Here is a 21683-nt window from a genome sequence, read left to right on the forward strand (position 1 = left end):
GTGGGCACCCCTGTTGTGAGCAACATTGTGAGCAGTACACATACTTTTAGTTGAGGACGGGATGGAATTTCCCATTAGTTCTGGTTCAGGGAGATGATGTCAGCTGCTCGTCTTCCAGCGGTTGGAATCATTAAAAAAGGAGGCGTGACTTTCCAGCGCTTGTTCCTGTGCTTTGGCAGCATCAGATATCATGGATATGTTTTCCCTCTTTAAGTTGAAGGTGAGAGAAAGCCTAGGAGGTTTTGACACGTGCAAAGTTTCCATTCCGACCCGGTAGGCAGCAAGTTCTACTACGGCGTATTTTACACCCTGCAATCTTCCAGGACACACCAGGAGACATGATCTGTTCCAGGGTTAAACTAGAAGACTTTTCATGTGAATGCTTAACTGCTGAAGAAAAAATGCTACTATGATAATGTTAGCATGCTACCGCTGACATGCTCAGACCTAACATGATGGCAGTAACTGTTGATACAAGTTTCTACATAACAGCTAAAAAACAGCTGAAATGTTACTATGCTAACGTTAGTGTTAGCAATGATAACATTAGCATGCAAAACCCAGCAAGATAGTGCTGTCTGCCAATGTTAATACTCATGAAAATGCTATGCTAATGTTATCATGCTTAAATGCTACTATGCCATGTTAACGTTAGCGTGCCAACAATGATAACATGCTAATGTTAGCATGCAACATGTAGCATAGTGCAGCTAAGTGTATGTGTATATTAATACACAAAAATGCTACTATGCTAATGTAAGCATTCTAACACTAACCTGCTAACACCTAACACGATGGCAGTAAGTGTTGATATACTGTAAGTTTGTACTTGTGTTACTACACTACTGTTACTATGCTACGGTTAGCCTTAGGCACCTTAACTTTGTAAAGAAGTGACAGCATGGCATGTCCCACTTGACAGAGTGGAAAAAAAAGTTCTCCTCCCATCCCGTGTGGAAGTGGTACGTTTTTGGCTTCATAAGTTAAGAAGAAATAAATTCGAGGCTAACTGGTTGACTGGTTAGCTTGCTAGCTAGCGGCCGTCTCAAGTCCAAGCATAATGGTTTTTCACGACGTGCTGGTGGTCCCGGGTGGTAACCCCCATGAAAAGCGAGGTATTGAGTTTACTACAATCAGTATTTGTTGTTTGGCATGGTATTGCTCATAACGAGTCGTAGCAGAGTGTGCAAATGTGCACTTCATGTTGCCACCGGGTCATTCTAAACAGGATGGCTCTTCCAAGCCAGTCCTTTCTGGAAAGCCGCTGACATGTTAAGAATTCATGTGTCAAGTCATGTGATTGTGTAACTGTACGATCCAATAAGCCTTGGACACACGTACTGCAGTAGGGATGCACGTGCACACAGTTGCTCACATGCACGCACTTGACAGCAAAGAGATGCCACGGCATGGCGCACAAGCCTTCTTGGAGATGCTTGGGATGAGACACCACCAAGGTGCTCTCATTGATTGTAATTGTTGTTATGATCCAGAATGATGTGACGCGTACAGTAGAGAGGCAGAGAAAGATGAAGAAAGATCAGCATGTACGGTCCAGTGCTGTTGTTTAGTTTGTCCTGAAGGCTTTTCCTGTGTCTGGTTTGTGCTCCTCATCTGTGATTGCTTTCACCTGGTCTCGTCAGGTATGCCCAGCTCTTCATCTCCTTCTAACCTTGTGCTGACCAGCTGGGGCTTGTCTGCTGATGAAGTGCACACCGTCAGATGATGCACCACTCCTCTGGAAAATGCTCCCGCAACGTCCTGAAAGGAAAAGTGCACTTGTTTTGGCGTTATTCCCATCATCTGCCGTCCTCGCATGGGACATGAACACACACGTCTTTCTCTTTTCTCTGTCTTCTAAAGATATAAAAACAGGTAAAAAGAGGCAGCTAAGAATGCACGTCACGGGACACACTTATTCCACCTACAAAGTCGTCTGAAAAAAACTCCAAAAAGCGCCACCAACGCTCCATTTCCATCATGTGACCTGCACATTACCCAAGCTACAGCGACATTGTTATTATCTGTAAACTGACATGTGCATGCATGCGTGTGTGTGGCATCTGCTAGTCTGTCTGTGCCACATAGGCTAGATGACGGAGGGTTGATTCGGCATCTGTTTGGTTCTATAGCGGAATGAACGGAGAGAGTGAGCCTTCGATCATCTAATTCAGCCTCTTTGTGGAGGTGGGGCTACTTGTGAGTGGTAGCACCAAATTAGCCTGCTGAGAAAGTATATGCTAACATGACTGAAGTCACAGAAGCGATGGTTTCTAAGGCGAACGCAACAGCCCCAGTGTGGGATTATTTCGGTTTTAAACAGAATGAACAAGGTGAGCACATGAACATCGATGAACTGATATGTCGCATTTGTTGGAAAGTAGTGACAACGAAGCAGTGGAACACGGCCGACTTGTATGCGCACCTGAAATGCAACCATGCTTTTCAGTTTTAACAACTGATGGGAAAAAAAAACTACCACTGGAGGTGCAGCAGAGCCTTTGTCCCAACAGCCAATGCTTACTGAGGCGTTCGGTTGGCAATGTCAATATCACCAAAATAGCACAAAAGGGTGTGCGCTCACAGACAGAGTCGCTCGCTACATTGCAAAAGAAATGCAACCATTCAATAGATAAATTTTATGCCACATAACTAATGAAAAATGGTCTCAAAAATGTCAATAGTATCGATTATCAATGATAATTTGTAACAATTATCGGCCAGCAAAATTTGTGATCGTGGCAGGCCTAGCGTTAACAAACCATGCAGTGGTAGAATTGCACCAACCCAAAATCAAGTGGAAAAGACGCACCAGATCGGCCGGGCCAGACGGTCGACTGTCCATGGAGTAAGTCACCATAAATGTTAAAGGGTCTTTCACTTGTATCGCGCTTTTCCACCTCCAAGGCCCTCAAAGCGCTTTGACACTGCTAGCACATTTACCTCCTGATGACGCATCATCAGGAGCAGCTTTATCGATTATTGTGACAGGCCTAGTTAGCGCGAACAATTCTCCCTTCATTTTGATGCAGTCTCTTGGAGCAGTGTCCTCCTCGCCATATACACCAAGCCTTTCCATCCACGGTGACACTGTATGCTGCTCAGTGCAGCACAAACACCCCATTTCGGTCGGCATACCTTGGCAAGCTCCACATTCACACCACCAAGCCATGCCCTTCCCGACTTCTTGCGCCCAGTCTGCTCTGATGTTTCCCTCTCCTGTGGGCTCTGCTTCTAAAACCTGTAGCCCATCCTCTGAGTGTTCGAGTTCTGGATCCTCATTTGTCCAAAAGCCTGCCGTGATTGTGGCTGATGGGCAAAATTCCACAAAAAGTGCACTTTTCCTTATAATATGAGAATGCCGGGATGTTTGATGTCATGGATGCGCTCTGCCTGACAGGGCGTAAAAGGATAATATGGCGACGCTCCAAGAGGCTGGGAATAATGGTGGTCTTTGTCGTCACGCATTGACCGTAAATACCAGACAATATTGAACAATCACATGCTTTATGAAGACAGATGCTCATTGCCGATAATCACAACATATCTTTCATTTCTACATGATGGTGTCTTCATAAAATATTTCTATTTCGCCCCGAAGGCGTTTGGACGCTGGTATAAGTTCTGTAACAAATCCCTTCCAAGACGGGACAGTTCCAGGCTTCCCACTCTTGGGCTGTGCATGAAATGCAGCATGAATTAGCTCTTTGTGCGCCGCTAACAAGAACTTTCACTTGTCTGCAATAACATTCCAGCATTGTATGCAGCACGTTGATCTGATTAGCCGTGTTTACGGGAGATATTTATGCAGATAATGGCGGACAGAGCCTGACCTTGACTTCCTGGACAAGTTTTACTCTCGCTGCCTTGAAAAGTACAATCGTCGTCTTCTTTTGTGTCATCATCAAATATCCAGCTAAGTATCATTCAGCCACGTCCTCGTTTCAGGTCCCACATGAAGGAGGCTGGCCTCTGAGGGTGGTTAGTAGAGGGGGGCAGGTGGTGACAATGTGGTCCGCCAGGCCCCACTTCCTCAGCGATGCTTTCAAGCGTCCAATCCCAGTTCGCAGGCGCTTCGGCAGGGTCCATCTCTTTTGATGCCGACTCCCGGGTACCTGATGCAGCGATGGATACGTGTGGACCCTTCCAACTCCCACTCCAGCTTCCAGGATGCCAGCAGCCGTGTGTCTGTTGAGGTCCTCAGGGATGGAACTAAGCAGCTCTTGTGCCGCCTTGCTGTAAGGACGGCTTGGGGAGACACCGTCGTGGTGGTGTTGTGCAGAATGTGCCAGTCGTGTGTCAGGGCCTTCCTGGCTAGGGCAAGGGTGGCAGCCCCCCGTCGGAGGCTGGCTGGGGCTATTCCCACTAGCACTGGCAGGTGGAAGACGGGAGTGGGCTTAAAACAGACAATTATGGTTCGTACCGTCTTGACATGGGGGCTTCTACACCAGACTGGAGCACAGTGTTCAGCTGCAGAGAAGACCAGGGCTTGCGTGGAGATGCGCAGCACCTTGGCAGAGGCACCCCAACCAGTACCTGCGAGACGTTGAATTACTGACACCCTTTCAGACACTTTGGCCGTCACCTCTTCAAGATGTTGTTTGAAGGATGGTGTTCTGTCCAAATGTACGTACGTACCTCGGGGCTTCCATGCGCTTGTTCTTGATGAGTACAGTCAGTTCCCTTTTGGCTTGTCTATGGTTGAGATGGTAGGCTGCTGGTGCTGTCTTGCTGCATGGATAGGCTGCCAGGACACCCATGTCCTGGTTGAGCCCACCTTAAGTTGCTTCCCATGTTGGTCGTCGTATCATAATGGCCAGGTCATGGGCGTAGCCATATTTCTGTGATGTTGTCTGTGGTAGGTCGTGGATGTAGATGTTGAACAACAGAGAGCGAGGACAGACCCCTGTGGAACGCTGTTCCTCAGCCTCCTCAGGCTGCTGCCTCTCAGCATCTCCATGATGGATTTCACCATATGCCGGTTTGGTGTGGTCTTCTAACAGCTGGGAGGTCAGGAACACTACTCCAGCCTTCTCCTTCTCTTGAAAGCTGTCCTCAATATCCTGAGTGAGTAGTATCACCTGGGCCCCGTGGGAGCTGGGGGTCCATCACTGGCTTGATGCGGCTATGGATGAACCGCTTAGTCAATATGGTTACAGAGCCAATGTTTCAACTTCTATGGCACTGATGGAAACCACGGAGGAAATCACTACTGCTATGGACAATAGAAGATATGCAGTAGCAGTATTCATGGATCTGACAAAAGCCTGACATACAATTAATCACAATATCTTAATTTCAAAATTAGAAAGGTATGGAATTAGAGGATTCGTTTTTAATTGGGTGAAAAGCTACCTAGCAAAGAGAAAACAATTTGTAAAGCTAGGAGAATACACATCTGGGGGTTTATACACCACGTGTGGAGTACCCCAGGGGTCCATACTGGGACCAAAACTGTTCAATTTGTATGTCAACAACATTTGTAAAGTAACAAAGGACTTAAAATTGGTCTTATTTGCGGATGATATGACATACTGTATATGTACTTTATTTATCCCACAGCAGGGAAATTCACTTGTTACAGCAGCAAGCAAGATACGCAAGTAAAGAATACATCGTGACTACAACATGGTTCAGGTGGTGCAGGTGTTGTAGAGCCTGACAGCGGTCGGTATGAAGGACCTGCGGAACCTCTCCTACTTACCACTGCCTTTTGTTCTGGTGAAAGCACACAAGAACTCATTAAAAAGGTCAAGGGTGAAAAGGTCATATTAAAGTCATGGTTTGACAGGAACAGATTATCCCTGAATTTTTTTTTTTTTTTTTTTTTTTTTTTCCCCCTGTCCTGTCCAGCCTTTAAAGCAGATAGAATTGTATACCTAAATGCCGTCAAGTGCTCAACAGATTTATTCTGCCAGAGAGAAGTGTGATATACACTTCCCCTGTCATACAAAATTTATTCGACCTTGATGCTTGTTATAAAGCAAATTTGGAGCGCCCGGACCGGAGCAGGAGGGGACAGAGAAGAAGAGAAAAGGAAACGGGGGGGGGGGCGAGAGGGGACAAAAACAAAAAAAAGAGAGACAAGAGACAAGGACAACAGCAGCAACAACAACAATTGTGACAGAACAACAGAAACATACCGAACGACATCAGCAAATAAATGTCCGTGACAACTATAAAGACGAACAAGGATAAAGGACAAATCAATATCAACAACCACAATGACAAAGCTGTCAATGACAATCAGACATAATAGCAGTCATGAAATGATGACCTATGACAGTGATCACAATGACAATACTGCATTGAAACAGTCGCACACAATAGCAGTCATGAAATGATGAACTATGACAGTGATCACCATGATAATACCGCATTGAAACAGTCACACATAACTGTAGTAATGAAATGATTATCCATGATAGTGAATAGAATCAAAGTTACTGTAATGCACATCATTGTAAAAAAAAAAAAATACATATACACACATATATACATACATACACATACATAAATACATATATACATATATATATATATATATATATATATACACATATATACCGCACATACACACATATATATATATAGTCATACTGCTGAAATCACCGTCGCTGTAATAAAACCAACAACATAATAACACCCTGGATAACTCAGTGAGTAATGTGGGGAAGTACGTATGTACTGTGAGTGTGCATATGTACAGGTATCTCTGTATGTAAGGAAGACTTCATATATATATAAAGGTGCAGGAATGTGTGGGCGTGTGATTGTCACTGAGAGTGCATGAAAGGAAAGGGGCCGCCTTCCACCTCCCAGAGAGCCCCGCCCCAAATAGCAAGGCCGGGCCCCGGCCGCCAGAAGGCCACCAGGCCCATAGGGGCAGGCAGCACAAAGAACAGTGCCCCAAGAGCCAGCCCAGAGAGCCCCCCCCCCCCGGGAAGACCAGTAAGGGGCCGAAGAGAGGTAATCCCAGCCAAGGACAGGGCGCCAGCGGGCCGGAGGACTGCCAACCCCCGAGACCAGCGAGAGATCACACCCCACAAAGGCAGACGGGTACCGGGGGCCACAAACCGGCAGGCCCAGAGACGCCTCCACAGCCGGAAAGAAGCCCGCCCGCGCCGGAAGCGCCAATTCCCCCCCACCGCCACCCCCACCCCCAGGGAGCGGAGCCCGGCCCGCCCCGGGCCAACCCCCGCCCGACCCCCGACACAGGGCCGCCCCGCCTAGGGATGCAGGAGGCACACCCTCCACCCACCCGGCGGAGGCACGGGCGGCAGAGATGTATCGCCCAGCACCTGACCCCACGGAGCAAACCCCTGTATGCCCCCCCCAAATAAATAACTAAAATAAATAAATAAATAAAAATACACACACGCACGCACATACACACTCCTACGCACCCACACACACGCACATAAACACTCCTACGCACAAACACACCCCTATGCGCACGCTCATACACACTCTTACTTACTCAAGCGCGCACACACACACACACACACACACACACACACACACACACACACACACAGTGGTCGACTGCCCGACACCCGGAAGCCCCACCCTATCCCCCGTTGGTAACCCAAGGAGCAGCGGAGCCGGGGACCCCGGGGTCCCAGACATACGATTCAGAACCCAGGGGCGGAGAGCGCAGACCGCCGGGGAGCAGGAAGACACCCGGCCACACCCCCCCAGCGGTAGGACGCCGCCAGCGAGGCAGACAGGGGAGTCAGCGAGGAGGAGAGCGGGAAACCGAGCAGGCAGGCGGGAAAACGGGCGAGCAGCCAGGCGAACCACCACACAGCGCCAACCGAGACCCGCGGGCCAGCAAACCCCGAAGAGAGAGCGGGAGCACCACACCCCAAGCCGCAGGGAGGCCAAGCACCAGCGCCGAGAAGGCGAGACCAGCAGCCGACCAGCCGACGGCCCCCACATACCACCAGAAGCCAGACCAGCCACATGCCACCAGAGCCGACAGCGCACCACCCGCGCACCGGAGCCCCACCCCCGACAAGCCCACAGACAGACCGGGGGAGGCGAGGACACAGACAGCGGCCCGGCAGCGCACAAAGCGCAACGGCGACAGACGCCCAAGCGCCCGGCAGAGCACGACCCCCCCCAGCGAGCCCGGCCCCAGGGCACCCGCCCCCCCACCCCCACCCCGCCACCCAGGCCCACAGTACCCGCAAGCATGACCAAGCCCCAACCCACCAGCTGGCCCGGCGCCCCAGCAGCCGCCACAGCGCAGCAACCACCGGCCGCCGCGACAGCACACGGGCCACCCGAAGCACCAGCACCGCCCCCCGGAGACCGCCGAACCCGCCCCAAGAGCGCAGAGGCGCCCGCGGCACGTGTCAGTCCAGGGGGGGCACCGCAAGCCGCCCCCCCCGGCGCAAGCCCCGGCATCAACAGGCCCCAGAGGGCCACCCCAGGGAAGGGCAGGCGAACCAGACAAGGGCACCCCACAGGCCAGGCCGCCCCGGGCGAGCCACCGCGACGGCCAGGCCCCCGGCCACACCGCCGACCCTGGCGGGCAGACGCCGAGGTGCACGAGGCACCCCAATCCAGCCCGCCCCACCCGTGTATGTGATAAGGTGTGATAGTGTCTATGATGCAATTAAAAAAAAATAAATAAATAAATAAAATAAAATAAAAGAGGATGGTGTATCTGTGTGCATGTATATGGAGTGTATGTGGATGATAGCTAATGATGCAATTAAAATCGGGGGACAGCTGCCGCTCGGAGGGCCCCTCACCTGGCCAGCCCCCCCAAACCCTAAGTGTCTACTCTGCGATTAAAATTGGGGGGCAACAGGTCAGTGGCACAGCAGGAGCAAAGGAGCCCCGCAAGGCAGCTCCCCTCCCCAATCACGCCCGACCGTAGGCCACCCCCCAATGTCCTATATATATGTGAGGTGGTGCAGTGGCACAGGAAGGACGGGGGCCCCACACCCCAACGCCGCCCAAACCGAGCAGGGGGGGGACCAAGGACACATGACCGACCGGCCGATTATCCCTGAATTTAAGTCAAACTAAAATAATGCTATTTGGAAATAGCAGAAGGGATACGTGTGAGGCTCCAGCATGCCCCCGCGACCCTAATGAGGATGAAGCGGTATAGAAAATGGATGGATGGATGGATGGATGGATGGATGGATGGATGGATGGATGGATACGTGTGACCAAATACAAATTAATGGAGTGGATATTGAAAAAGTGGAAGAATATAAATTCCTTGGGGTTATAATAAATGAAAAAATGAGTTGGAAATCTCATATTAAATATATACAACAAAAGGTGGCGAGAAATATATCTATATTGAATAAAGCAAAATATATTTTTGATCATAAATCACTCCACACTCTACTGTTCCTTAGTATTAGCATATTTCATGTATTGTGTGGAGATATGGGAAATAATTACAAAAGTAATCTTCACTCACTCACTGTACTCATAATGTATTCATTCATGATACCAAGTATAGACAACATACACACCTTTATTTTTAATATCACATATTAGTATCATTCATGATACCAAGTATAGACAACATACACACCTTTATTTTTAATATCACATATTAGTGATGATCATTCATGATACCAAGTATAGACAACATACACACCTTTATTTTTAATATCACATATTAGTGATGATCATTCATAATACCAAGTATAGACAACATACACACCTTTATTTTTAATATCACATATTAGTGATGATCATTCATAATACCAAGTATAGACAACATACACACCTTTATTTTTAATATCACATATTAGTGATGATCATTCATGATACCAAGTATAGACAACATACAAACCCCAGACTTAGTACACTTACAACCCGCTAGAATAATGTATAAAGTTAATAAGAATTCGTTACCCAAAAACCTCATACAGTATTTCTCAATCAGAGAGGAGAAATATGATCTTAGAGGAAAGTTCAACTTAAAACATTGATATGCCAGAACTAGGCTGAAAAGCCACAGCATTTCTGTATGTGGAATTAAACTATGGAAGGGATTGAGTAAAGAACTCAAACAAAGTCCAGAGATGAGCACATTCATAAACAATACAAGCAGTTGATGTTTGCTAAATACAAGGCAGAAGAGTCTTCATCATCACAATGATGTTCTGTCAGGTTTGTTTTTTTTTGTTTGTTTTGTTAAAAAAAAAAGTTTTGTTCTCTATTCATATTTATTTTGAACATTTATTTATTTATTTTTATTATTATTATTATTAATGTATATGTATGTGCGTGTATATATATATATATATATATATATATATATATATATATGTGTGTGTGTGTGTGTGTGTATATATATATATGTATGTATGTATGTGTGTATGCAAACCTACATACAGTATGCTTTATATATATATATATATATATATATATATATATATATATATATACTGCTAAAAAAAAAGAGAGGAACACTTGGAAAACACATCAGATCTAAACTGGGGAAAAATGATGTTGAATATGTTTCCTGATAATAAGTGGGTGATGTATTAGTAACAAAATGATGCCACATCATTTGATAGAAATGAAAATGATCACCCTATAGAGGGGGGAAATCAAAAACACCCCAAAAATGAAAGTGAAAAAATGATGCAGCACACTGGTCCATTTAGCTAAAATGTCATTGTAGCAACTCAAAATGATTCTCAGTAGTTTGTGTGGCCCCCACGTGCTTGTACGCATGCCTGACAACGTCGGGGCATGCTCCTAATGAGACTACGGATGGTGTCCTGGGGGATCTCCTCCCAGATCTGGACCAGGGCATCACTGCGGTACCTGGACGCATGGAGGAGATTCCAGGAGACAGGTAGTTACTCCAGGAGAACATCATTTTTCCCCCAGTTTAGATCTGATGTGTTTTTGAAGTGTTCCTCTTAATTTTTTTGAGCAGTATATATATATATAATATATATAATAAAGCATATGTAGGTTTGCATACTCACTATGTCTGTCACATTAGGGGCATTTCATAGAGTAGAATAGGCTTGTATTGTTGTTTGACACAACAAAATAGTGTTCTTGTTGTGTGATGGACCACCGGTCTCCCCAAATGCTAAATAAGATGGCACATGTCGCTGTTTTTGTCCTCCAGTCTGACTTGCAGAAAGCAAAGCTGTGTCCGAGTCAGGCAGCGTAAGTGATAACGTAATCACGGTCTCTGCAGTGCGCTCGTTGCTCAAGCGGTGTCGCATTAGCGCGTGTGTGTTATCAAACTGCTGATTCCACGTTGACCTTTTTTTTTCTCCACTGTTTCTTTTGCAAGCATTTGTTCAGTTGTCATTGTGAAATTGGTAAATACGCCAGCTCTCATAGTCCTCACTTTCACACACAAGCCTGAAACATCACCTGGGGTCCCACATGAAAGAGGCTGGCCTTCACCTTGTTTGTGCTCCATAGCACAGATATCCTCGTTATGGCCCACTGGTTGCTAATGTTGCTTCTTCATCCAGTTATGGCTCTCTTTGGTGGGGGCTGGGTGCATAACCTGCAGTTCTCCACCAAAATGCTAGGGGCAGTGTTTTCCTGAGAGTGTGCTTGACTAGCTATTTAGCTTCCTGTGTAGCAGTTGGAAGCAAAGGTGGCTGAAGTGCATCCGGGTGCTTGTTGGAGCTGGAACCGCTCATCTTTCTAGCATATTCATAGAAGAGCTCATATTTGCAGACTGCTTTTGCTGCAGGAAAAAAACAGAAATGCGCTGTAGCAATATGGCGCCTCGAGTCCCGCCCACGTCTCTGAAGAGACGTTTTGGTTGATGTTTCATGTTTTTCAACCAATCCTGCTCAAATGTGCTTGTCACTTCCTTAAAAGTGTTTCAGGAGTAGAGGAGTTATCTTCCATAAACATGCTGTAAATATCATTGAACAAGGAAATTTAAAAAAAAACAAAAAAACTGCAAAAATGTTAATCAGGTGCAATTTTACAAGAATAGAGTCAAAATATTAAGAGGAAAAAGTAGTCATTTAATGAGAATAATGCAATATTATGAGGAAAACTATTATTATTATTATTATTATTATTATTATTATGAGCAACAACAAAACAATGAATAAAGTTGTCATTAAAAAAAAGGTTGTAGAAAAAATGATAAAGTTATGAGAATAAAGTTAAAGAAGTTTGAAGTAGTTGGAAAAAACTGTAGTTTTACAAGAATAAAGTCAAAATATTAAGAGAAAAAAGTTGTATTGTAACTTTTATGAGACTATCTAATTTTATGAGAATAAACTTGTAATATTATGAGGAAAAATAATGTCACTTTCGTAGCGCAGAGTTGAAATATTAATGAAAAAAGATGTTGTTTTTGTTAGTGGTAATATTATGAGAAACAAGAAAACATGAATGAATAAAGTTGCCATTTATGGAAAATTTGGTTGCAGAAAAAGTTATGTTCCGAGAATAAAGTCAAAGAAAGTTGAAATAGATGGAAAATCATTTTTAAAAACTGCAGAAAACATAAAAAAACACTGTATTTTTATGAGAAAGTCCAAATATTAAGGGGAAAAAAGTCGTCTTCTGACAAGAAGAAAAGTTTTACGAGGAATTACGTGCAATTTTACAAGAATAAACTTGTTATATTATGAGGAAAAATAATGTGATTTTAGTAGCATAGAGTTGGGAATAAATGGGAATGGGAATAAAGTCATAATACAGCGAAAAGAACATTTATGAAGATTATTGAAAAAGAAAGTTGAAATATTTGGGGAAAAAAACCCTGCAAAAATGAGGAAAAAAGAGCAAAGAGTGAATTGATATTGTGAGCGTTTTCACCCTCATGCTGCATACAGCCAACTTTTTAGCATCCTTTCATGTTTCACTGCGTGCCCTCGCTGGGCAAAGTTAGCTGTGCTAAGCTGTGCTTTGCTTGGTGTCGTGTAAAAGTGCACACTATCTTACTATGCTGGAACTAGAAGGATGTGAGTAGAATGAATGAATGAATGAATGAATAAGGGATATGATCAGGAAAAAAAATGTGAGGAAAAAAGCAAAGCCAAAGTGTAGACTTAATAAAGAATGGACACAGGAAGTGGAGAGTTCTTCCAGAGGTCCTTGTTGTCTTCCCCTCACTAATCTCCTTCCATCCAACACACTTTAATGGCCTCTTCTTAAAGGCTTGTGTTTACTGGGACCGCCTTCTCACCAAAGCAGCAGCTGCTCCCCAACGGCTTGCGTCTTTCCTCGGGGATCAAGTGCCCCGTGGACGTGTGACACTGCAGCTCCATGCTGGTTGTATAAATACAGTATAAGTACTTTTACTACAAGGTTTGGGCTGGGGGGTCACAAAGAAAGGACACCTGCAACCTGCACCTTGAAGTCTCAAGCAAATCCCAAGTGGCTGCGGTGAGACTCAAACAGTCACATGGTCACATGGTCACATGTCAGCCATATTCAATTCCTGATGGAAGACTGCTTCTCCATTTCCTCTTCACCACCCCACCCCCTGCAGATATTAGTTAGCATTCCAATGTCCTCCTCTCATTCACTCATGGACCACTTCATCCATCTTTAATCATCTTAACCCCCACCTTGGCCCCCTGGCCTCACAACAGAGTCATCATCGTCACTCACAAGTCATGCAAGTCATCATTTATCAAGCTTAGGAGCAATATCGAATCACCCTCTCTACCGCCACTATCATTGTATTATCCATCCATCCATCCATTTTCTATACCGCTTCTCCTCATTAGGTGATGGTATCATTGTATCATGTTACCATCATGGTGTCATCATATCATCTTGTCATGTCTAATCATGGTATCATCATGATGTCATCATATCGTATTATGTATGATTGTATCATGCTGTCATCTTGTCATTGTACCATCATATCATGCTATCATCATCATGTTATCATATCATGGTATCATCATGGAAGGATTGTCTCATCATTGTATCATGCAATAATAATGCTATCATTGTATCGTCATGTCATCGTATCATGCTGGCATGATATTATTGTGTCATCATATCATTGTATCGTGGTACGATTGTATCATATGGTATCGTTGTATCATCATATAATGTCATTGTATCATGCTAACATCATGGTATCATTGTATCATTATATGGTATCATTGTGTCATCGTATGATGCTGTCAACATATTGTATCATGGTATCATCGTGGTGTTATTGTATCATCGTATCATTATATGTCATCGTATCATCACATCATAGTATCATTGTATCATGGTATCAACATCGTATCATGGCATTATTGTATCATCATATCGTATTATTGTGTCATCTTTTGGTAACATTGTATCAATCACTGTATCATCGTATTATGATTTCACCATGGTATTATTGTATCATATCACTGTGTCATTGTATCTTGATATCATAATCATCTCGGTATCAACATGGTATCATGGCATCATGATATCATTGTACCTGCATATCATGGTAGCACCATATCATTCTATCATCATATCATGGTATCATCATGGTTTCTTGGTATCATTGTATCATGGCACCATGATATAATATGATATTACAGTATTGTATTTTCATAGCACCATGGTATCATTGTATCATCATGTCATTGTATCTTGGTATTATCATGGTATCATCATGGTATGATGCTTTTACTTGAGTGAAAATTACACACAAGATGGCTTTTCATCATTAAAATAAAGCCATGGTGAAAGTGGCATCTAGTTAGTTAGTGGTGGTAGGTAGTACATGTGGCTTGCATGAGTTAGTTGGTAGGTAGTGTTAGTTAGTAGCTAGTACATGTGGCTTGCATGAGTTAGTTGGTAGGTAGTGTTAGTTAGTAGGTAGTACATGTGGCTTGCATGAGTTAGTTGGTAGGTAGTGTTAGTTAGTAGCTAGTACATGTGGTTTGCATGAGTTAGTTGGTAGGTAGTGTTAGTTAGTAGCTAGTACATGTGGCTTGCATGAGTTAGTTGGTAGGTAGTGTTAGTTAGTAGCTAGTACATGTGGCTTGCATGAGTTAGTTGGTAGGTAGTGTTAGTTAGTAGGTAGTACCTGTGGTTTGCATGAGTTAGTTGGTAGGTAGTGTTAGTTAGTAGCTAGTACATGTGGCTTGCATGAGTTAGTTGGTAGGTAGTGTTAGTTAGTAGCTAGTACCTGTGGTTTGCATGAGTTAGTTGGTAGGTAGTGTTAGTTAGTAGCTAGTACATGTGGTTTGCATGAGTTAGTTGGTAGGTAGTGTTAGTTAGTAGCTAGTACATGTGGTTTGCATGAGTTAGTTGGTAGGTAGTGTTAGTTAGTAGCTAGTACATGTGGTTTGCATGAGTTAGTTGGTAGGTAGTGTTAGTTAGTAGCTAGTACATGTGGCTTGCATGAGTTAGTTGGTAGGTAGTGTTAGTTAGTAGCTAGTACATGTGGTTTGCATGAGTTAGTTGGTAGGTAGTGTTAGTTAGTAGCTGGTACATGTGGCTTGCATGAGTTAGTTGGTAGGTAGTGTTAGTAGGTAGTACATGTGGTTTGCATGAGTTAGTTGGTAGGTAGTGTTAGTTAGTAGCTAGTACATGTGGTTTGCATGAGTTAGTTGGTAGGTAGTGTTAGTTAGTAGCTAGTACATGTGGCTTGCATGAGTTAGTTGGTAGGTAGTGTTAGTTAGTAGCTAGTACATGTGGTTTGCATGAGTTAGTTGGTAGGTAGTGTTAGTTAGTAGCTGGTACATGTGGTTTACATGGAGGATCTGCCAGTGTTGTCTTGCTGCAGGATGGTAGTGTGGGGTTTCCTTGCAGGTGTGCAGCTGGGGCTGAAAGCATGCTAAGTGTGCTATGAGTGTATTTATGCTCTTACTGATGTGTATTAGAGTTGGATGAAGTTATTCTCCTTAGTAAAAATGTCTGCTGACAGGATTTAGGAGTGAATCAGAGGTGAGGTGTGGCTTGTCAAACGTTTCACAATGCAAAGCAAACACAAACGCTATTAATAAACGGCGCCCGATGAAATGAAATTAGGGAGTGGGGGAGCGTCCCAAGTCTTTTGGTTTTTTTCAACTTCTGCTGTGATAATGAAATCATTCCAGCCCTGATGAGCTCAGTGCTGATGATAAGATAGATTGTCATGCTGACGTTGCTTGGAATGTCCTGCTGGCCCCGCCCACAGGTTCATGTCTGCACAGGGAGGAGGCAAAGCTGCTTACCTTTCTTGTCATGACCGCGGGGGAGTGCTATCAACACACACGCCAAGCAGGATTTAGGCAGAGGAGACGTGTTTGGGATTGTGCAGCTCAGGCGTGGCATTAAGGTGGGGGCCCTTGGAGGTTCTGCTCCGTAGTCTTCAGTGTATCTTGACAGCCCCACAGGGAGATCCAGACAGCATGGAGGTTATCTGAGCTGAGGCAGAGTGAGGTAAGCGTGTGGAATGAAATGTTGGCAAAGTGAGAGGAAGGAAAAGCAGGTCCTTCACACCTGCTCTCCACTTTATTTTGTACATTTTGTCTAAAATATTGGTGCTCGGCAGTCGCAGAACCTTTCCTTAACTCACTGAAGAGGCAATTTGTGGCAACATTGTTTTCATGTTACACTCTACTGAGGCAGAATATGTGTTTTATTGTTACATTCTACTGAGGCATGTTGCAGCCTGTGCGGCCAAATTCTTCACATATGTGAGTAAAAAATGATCATTTTCTTTCTATGAAATCATAATCTTGCCCCTCCGTGGGGCCAACCTTGGCACCCAGGAGCTGCTGTACATGTACCGCTTTTTATTTGCCTCACAGAAATGCACTGGATGGGATGATGGCAGCTGGAATGTAGGAACTTGGGAGGTTTCTTTCCCAAATAGTTGGCCACAAAGCAATCACTTGGTCTTTTCTGCAATCAAATGAATGGCTGTCTTTGGTACAAATGCTGTAGATGCTATACGTACTAGAAACAGTCTTCTCTGTCATGCAGTCCCAACCAGACCACTGCAGCATCCCCCACCTTGTCATGCATGCCCCATTTAGAAACACACTTGAACAAGAAACTTTTTCTATTATTTTCTTTAAACCAGCAAATATGGAAAAATCAGCTGTCATTTTTACAAGAATGCCATAATATTACAAGGAAAATTAAATCTTGTTAGCAGCATAAAGATGAAATATACAAGAAAAAAGACACATTTTTGAAAGTTGTAATATTATTTTTTTTTAAATAAAGTTGTAATTTTTTGGAAAATTTGGTTGCCGAAAAAGTTACAGTGATGCAAGAATAAAGTCAAAATATTATGGCAATAAAGTCATAATTCTTGTAAAATTGCAACTTATTTTCTAATAATACTACAAAAATTGAAGGAAATTTGGAACACTGAAATATTTGGAACATTTAAAAAAACTACAGCAACAATGTGGAAAAAAGAGTGACGCTGATATGAATAATTAGCTTTTTCACCTACTGCATACGACAAAGCCAAGATGCTCAGGTGCCCTTTTTCTTGACGTATATCTACTGTATATCTTCTTGGCATAGAAAATAGTAGAAAAGTTGCGTCCCTTTGTTTTCACTATGTGGCCGTGCCTGGTAGAAACAGCTTGGGACACCCCTGGTGTACAGTACACTGTATCACACAGCATACAGGACAACGCTACACCAGTGCTCTTGTAGTTGACTTGGACTTTGATGTAGTTTGTTCCATGTGGTAAAAGATGTCGTGAATAAATGAAATGAGCACGTATGGAAGTGAAAGGGTGAACTGGACAGTGATGTGTCACATGACTATGTTTGTAAACACTTCCTTTTTGAATATTCCTCAAGTGTCCCTGATGTTGTGTCCTGTGAGTTTGTTGTTGAAGCGCAGCGGGCAGATACCTGGTGGCACGATGACAGCGTGGGCGTGTTACTTCCTGCTCTGTCTCGTACTTAACTATGTGTCGGCTGCCGTTGAACAGGCTTGTTTGCCAGCGTCACACCCTCCTGGGAAGCCCTCGTCAAAAGAGGCACAGGCACAGTCAAGCTGCAACACGTCTAGCTGCTTTAAAAAAAAGAAAAAGAATAAATAGGCGAGCAAAAAGCAGCTCCCACCCTGCATAGGCTAAGGCACATACTTCTACTTCCCTAATGAATGCATACTTAATTCTCCTGAGTTACTTGCAAGTAGAGCTGGTAAGAAGTAGGAAAAAGCAGCGAGCATGCAGTCGTGCAGTGCAAATAATTGCAAAGCCAAACAAGCAAGCGGGACCTTGAAGTCGGGACTTTGCACTCAGCAAACAGCAGCCATTCTGTATTTGCTGTGCTTTGCTACTGTTTTTTCCATTTCCTGTCATTTTGTTGTCGTATTTAGTGAACTTGTGAGGGTCCCCAACCGACTGAACATTTCACTTTTATTGGGCAACTAGAAACATAACGATCTGATCACGTTTCATTGATATTTATTGGAGTTCATCACATCATTGCAGTATGTTGAAGTCATCATGTGTTCCAGTACATCGAGTGTGACGGTTGAACTCTGGTTGCCTGCGATGCCAATCTCCTCACCTTCTCAGCTGGCAAGCGTAAAAACACTTTAACCAGCATTCATATTAAACAAGACACCCCCCTCAACTTAAATGATGGAGGTGCCTCGCAGGTGCGCTTCTTGTCTTAATCTTTTACATTGTTGATGCTCACGCAAGTGTAAAAACAAGTTAAGCACTGTGAAAACAACTGAAGACCTAGCTTAGTTTTCATAACAGGCAACACGGACCATGTACCAGGTGACACGTACCAGGTGACACGTACCAGGTAACACATAACAGGTGACACGTACCAGGTGACAGATGGTTTCATGGTGATTCCACTTCACATAAGGTCAGGTATATTTTATTCTTCACTCTTCTAAAGGTAGAGTGTGATTCTATGTATGATGGGGTCCGACGTGACGTGACGTGACGTGACGTGATGTGACGTGACGTGACGTGACGGCATATGATGACGTATGATGGCTGCTCTTTTTAACTTTAGACTTTCTTGGATCTTTGTTTGAAATCCGAGTGGCCAACCTGAGGGGCGTTGCTGTAAAAGTGTATGTTTAGTTACATGTGATGTTTAGTTACATGTGATGTTTAGTTACATGTGATGTTTAGTTACATGTGAGGTGTTTCTTCAGCTGGTAAAGTAAGGAATGGACACTTGGTGCTTGTACTCACGTCATGTACAATCGCTTCATATGATGGAACCAGATTAGACATGTGCTTTTTTACATGTGTTCAATGAAGTGTCCTGTATCAGTGTTCGTCTTGAATGAACCTGGTGATTGCTGTCTGTACTATGAAGCTGTACTGTATATCGTGTACTGTACATTTGCAGAGGGCTTGGTTTCACTACTTCACACCTTTTGTTGGATTCTACTTTATTATTGAAGGGATTCTGTTTGACTATGACGGCTAACAGCTAAGCAGTCCTGTTCATCTTTGCTCTTTGTTTGTTTGTGATGGTGAGAGGCACATGATTGACCCACATCTGACTGGACCAATCAGCACAAAGCTTTGTGAGAGACTTTCTTTCACTGAGTAAAAATATGATTTACATCTTCTCTTCATCTGCATGCATGTTAGCGACACTTAAAGGCTTGAAATATTACAGACGGCTCTCAGTATGATGCACAACACTTCCACAGTACTACCACAACATGGAATTATATGTATTATTATTACTTTTGACATTCTAAGAATGATAGAATATAATATTTGCCATCAGTCACAAGTCATGCACGTCATCATTTATCAAGCTTAGGAACAATGTCGATTCAACATCTCCACCTCTGGTATCACTGTATTATCTTATCATCGTACAGTATCATTGTAACATCATATCATCATGTCATACCATTGTATCATGATAATATCATTGTGGTTTCAGGTAGCATTGTATCATAATATCATTGTGTCATCATATCATGGTATCATCATAGTGTAATGGTAGCATGGTATCATTGTCAGGCCAGTGTGAGCCTGGATAGGTGCCAGCTCTCGTGTGACCTGAAGTGAGTGAGTGAATGAATGAATGAAGTAGAATAGATATTAGTGGTGTTCTGAAAGGTATACTGTACGTATTACCTGAGGTGAGTATGAAGTGTATGGAATAAATGTAAATGATATCGTTTAAGGACTGGCAGCCCCCATAGCATAGCAAAGCATAGTACATGGTAGCACATGATAGCACAGCATAGTACATGGTAGCACATGATGGCATAGTACATGGTAGCACATGATAGCACAGCATAGTACATAATAGCACATGATGGCATAGCATAGTACATGGTAGCACATGATGGCATAGCATAGTACATGGTAGCACATGATGGCATAGTACATGGTAGCACATGATAGCACAGCATAGTACATGGTAGCACATGATAGCACAGCATAGTACATGGTAGCACATGATAGCATAGCATAGTACATAGTAGCACATGATGGCATAGCATAGTACATAGTAGCACATGATAGCATAGCATAGTACATAGTAGCACATGATAGCATAGCATAGTACATACCTGTAGTAGCACATGATGGCATAGTACATGGTAGCACATGATAGCACAGCATAGTACATGGTAGCACATGATAGCACAGCATAGTACATGGTAGCACATGATAGCATAGCATAGTACATGGTAGCACATGATGGCATAGTACATGGTAGCACATGATAGCACAGCATAGTACATGGTAGCACATGATAGCACAGCATAGTACATGGTAGCACATGATAGCACAGCATAGTACATGGTAGCACATGATAGCATAGCATAGTACATGGTAGCACATGATAGCACAGCATAGTACATGGTAGCACATGATAGCATAGCATAGTACATGGTAGCATAGCGCAGCAAGAGGTGTGTGAGTGGTGTGACCTTGCATTGCTGAGATTCCTCCATAGCCCACATGACACTTGAATTGAAGGCGATGGTTGTGTAAAAAGCGGCTTTATCAGAGGCGGTGCAGACAAAATGTTCACTACTTCAACGCCCCCCAAACCCCCCTTTGACATGTTTCCAACATCAATGCTTTGTCTTTCTAAAGCCTGAAGGCCAGGCCTTCGTGTCCAATCTGATTGGAGGAAACAAACGTAGTGATTGAAAAGGGCAGACAGTTTGTGGTGTCTGCCTCCTAGCAAGCATTCCCAAAGTCATTTCTACATTTCTTTCATCAACAGGGTGTCCACCAAGAGCAAAGCCCCGTCCCCACCAGCACTCAACACTTTGGATTCCTCCCATTTCTCCCACTGGTATCCAGGAAGCGCTCCTTTCACGATGGACCACAAGGACAATCTCACCAATAAAGACCTCTCTCTGGTTGTGGTTTTGCCGGACGGTGTGGAAAAGATGACCACGGTTCACGGCAGGTAAAAAAAAAAAAAGTACCACAGACAAGAGGCTACTCTACCAGGCCAAAGAACCCTAAAAGAACCTTCTTGATCTGTGGGGATGTAAGACGTCACCTACCTCAGCGATGCTAGGACATAAGTACAGTAGTAATAAACATAAAACATATCAAGTAGAGGTGCGCCATAATTACTGGATGAGGGAATTATGACATCATACTCATAATCTCATCCGATAACATTAAAAATATCTTAAAAAAAACACTCCTATAAAGCGAGATTACCTATACTTCACGGGTGAGCAAATCAAGCGCTCCTTTTTTCTCCTGCCTGAAGGATGTTGTACCAAATGCTGCGCCATGAGGGGGGAAAAAAACATGGAGCAC

At 43.8% G+C, this 21683-nt stretch overlaps 1 protein-coding gene across 4 annotated transcripts in view; it reads left to right on the plus strand.

Moving 5' to 3' along the window:
• cobll1b (cordon-bleu WH2 repeat protein-like 1b) overlaps positions 1-21683 on the plus strand; it is a 33246-nt gene that overhangs the window by 1953 nt on the left and 9610 nt on the right. For 2 of the 4 annotated variants that reach the window (XM_054787207.1, XM_054787208.1), the window contains exon 3: positions 21130-21318. In XM_054787207.1, the coding sequence (XP_054643182.1) occupies positions 21130-21318 (189 nt within the window). Of the gene's footprint in view, positions 1-16163; positions 16360-21129; positions 21319-21683 lie in introns of those variants that run through there. The other 2 variants (XM_054787209.1, XM_054787211.1) reach the window with 2 other exon arrangements.

Source organism: Dunckerocampus dactyliophorus, chromosome 9, assembly GCF_027744805.1.
Source record: "Dunckerocampus dactyliophorus isolate RoL2022-P2 chromosome 9, RoL_Ddac_1.1, whole genome shotgun sequence".
NCBI lineage: Eukaryota > Metazoa > Chordata > Actinopteri > Syngnathiformes > Syngnathidae > Dunckerocampus > Dunckerocampus dactyliophorus.